Here is a 2640-nt window from a genome sequence, read left to right as displayed (position 1 = left end):
CCGCCCCCCCCCCCCCCCCCCCGGCGCTGCGCCCCCGCCGCCGGCCGCACAGCTCTAAGCACGGCTCCGCAGTGGCGGCAGGAAGTTTTGGAGGCAGAGGTAGTCACTGCTGGCACGGTAATATGCGATTTCACTATGCGTGATTTTCGCCTTACACGCGGCCTTCAGAATGTAACCCCCGCGTAGGATGCGGGATGCCTGTATTAGGAATGAGTGTAGCATGAGAGGCTTGGAAGGCAGGAACTGGGAGGGAAGGGTTAGGTAAGAAAAGGTTGTAGGAAATGGGATGAGACTGGGAAGAAGGACCAGATGATCATGAGACTAGAAAGGAGGAGAGAGAGATTCTGCTTGAAGGGAGCGTCCGCCTTACCAATCCACCACAAGTACTGAAAGATGCAAAGGAACCAGGGTAGTGAAGCACAGCACCACTGTAGTAACAGGCTCTCTCAGGCTGAGATTGCGCAGCACCTGGAGGACTTTTCCCCTCACCCCTGAGACGCTCCTCTACTGCAAAGCCAGGGGCCAGGAAGCGGCTGTCCCTCTTGAGCAGCAGGTAGAACTCCCGGGCAAAGGCTGGGATTCTCAGCAACACCTCATCCCCATCCTCTGAAGGAGGAGGTGGAGGTGGGGAAGGTGGTGGGGGTAGCTGAGAAATAGCACCAGATCCTTGAGGAAGTGGAGACCAGTGATAGAACTCCTGAGACTCATACTCATCTTCTGTGTCCTCCTCCTCCGCTGCCTCTCCAGCTGGCTGTGGCTGTCTGTCTACTGAAGAGGAGACTGAACGGACCTCACGGGAGCTGCCTGCTACTGGACTAGTGGTGGTGGGAGCATTGCTCGTGCTGCTTTTATTCCCACAGTTGGGATCAGTACTGCAGCTGCCTCCTCCACCACTGCCTCCAGCCGGTTCCTGCTGGCCCCTGCTCCACAGTGCTGGGAAGACAATCTCCCATTCCTCAGAGTCTCCTGAAGCATGCAGACCTGTGGGAAGGCCAGGCTGTGATTAAACAATATAGGCAAGGGCACATCTACACAACCTCACAAAAATCACAGTATAGGCCACCACTTGGTGGCATTGGTCAGACTTGGTGGCATTGACAGCCAGTGCTCCCCACTGCCAAACCCATCATACAAAACATACCAAATTTCCATTCCCCTCCCTATACGGTGTGACATGTAGTCAGTCACTAGGTTTTTCTATGTGCTGTTGAGGAATCCCAGACAGGGTGCCGTTCTTGGTAAGCACTGGAGACACAGCTTCCATGCAGCTCAGTTTCTAGCTTTGTGTATATCCCTATCTGTCATCATACTTGTTTCTTTAGTAAATACCTCCTATTAAACACCGTGCTCCGAGCAAAACAAAAAAAAAAACATTTACGCAAAAACATGACAAAACTTTTTCAAAGACATTTCATTCGGGAGCTGGTCATAAAAACTGGTTGACATTGCAGTGAAAAAAAATGGACAAAATTCATGAAAATGGTGTTGCCATCAGCCCTTTTTAAGACCGCCTGTGCTATCATAGCATACATATTATTACAATGCTGCTAAACACACATGTCCCTGAACCACACGTGCGCATGTGCACACACACCAAAACAAAACCTCTATCAAGATCACATTCAGAGCATATTCATGCAAAGTATGTGTGTGTATAATGTAGAAGCTGTCATATGTTTCCCAAAGTACTTTACGGACATTTCTAGTCAAGCTGGAGGTGGGTCCACAAGTGGGTAATGTACATACAAATCATAAAGAGATGGTTATTCACAACTAGTGGACAGCCACACAACACGGCTATGTCATTCAGAAATAGGAAAATACAGGATACAGGCATAAACACAGAAGGAACGGGATGTAATACAAGAAGCACTGCACAGCTGAGAATCACTCCTTGTCTATTTTATACCTGCTTGATCCATCTGTGAGCAGATGTAGGGGCTAGCAGCATAGTAAGGCTAGTGTGAGCAGAGGAGAGAAAGCACCAAGGATATGCTGGACCACTGATTTCCCTCCCCGCCCACCCTTGTAATGAGGGGAAATGCAGACATGAGAGAAAGATAAATTTACCTGAAATGATTCCACTTGACAGGAAACACAGCTGATAAAAAATGCAGCAAACGTGACTCAGTCGCATCCCGGTTTTCTTCTCCATCCACTTCACTGGCCCAAAACCCACGCGGAGGGGGAGCAGGCGACTTGGCAGGGCTGTGTGGCTCCGGTCCTGGTTCTTAATGAGCTGCTGCTGCTGTTCCCAGTCCTAAATGGCTGGTGCACTGAATTGCACAAGGTCTTTGGAGGGCGGCGTGTGGCTCAGCTGCCTCTTCCCGGGGTGTGGGTCCGAGGTTGTGGGAGGCGGGGAGGGGAGGGGAGCGGAGCGGCAGGAAAGTTTGGAGCAGCTCCCTGCCGGGTGGCAGGAGGAGTCTGCTTTACAGGGGGGCCGGAGCCCCGCGGAGCAAAACCACCTCCGAGGAATGGGCAGAGCAAATGCCGTGTCCTAGAGGGGAGAGAGGGAGCAGCAGAAGCAGGAGCAGAGGCTGCCTGGAGAGCGCAGAGTGGGAGGGAGGGAGGAGGGAGGAAGCTATAGTATCTGTGCGCCCAGAGCGCGTGTAACAGTCCAGGCGCAGCAGCCGGGGCAGC

At 52.2% G+C, this 2640-nt stretch overlaps 1 protein-coding gene across 5 annotated transcripts in view; it reads right to left on the bottom strand.

Moving 5' to 3' along the window:
- The window catches only part of ADAMTS19 (ADAM metallopeptidase with thrombospondin type 1 motif 19), a 271308-nt gene extending 268733 nt beyond the window's left edge, over positions 1 to 2575 (bottom strand). For all 5 annotated transcript variants that reach the window (XM_025214090.1, XM_025214093.1, XM_025214092.1 and 2 more), the window contains exons 1-2: positions 2071 to 2575; positions 371 to 981 (exon numbers count right to left, since the gene is read on the bottom strand). In XM_025214090.1, the coding sequence (XP_025069875.1) occupies positions 371 to 981; positions 2071 to 2155 (696 nt within the window). In that variant the 5' untranslated portion in view covers positions 2156 to 2575. The remainder of the gene's footprint in view (positions 1 to 370; positions 982 to 2070) is intronic.
- Between the last annotated feature and the right edge of the window lie 65 nt (positions 2576 to 2640).

This window comes from Alligator sinensis, unplaced genomic scaffold, assembly GCF_000455745.1.
Source record: "Alligator sinensis unplaced genomic scaffold, ASM45574v1 scaffold1001_1, whole genome shotgun sequence".
Taxonomy (NCBI): Eukaryota; Metazoa; Chordata; order Crocodylia; family Alligatoridae; genus Alligator; species Alligator sinensis.
The sequence above is the reverse complement of the archived record's forward strand: the minus strand, read 5'-3'. Positions and strand labels throughout refer to the sequence as shown.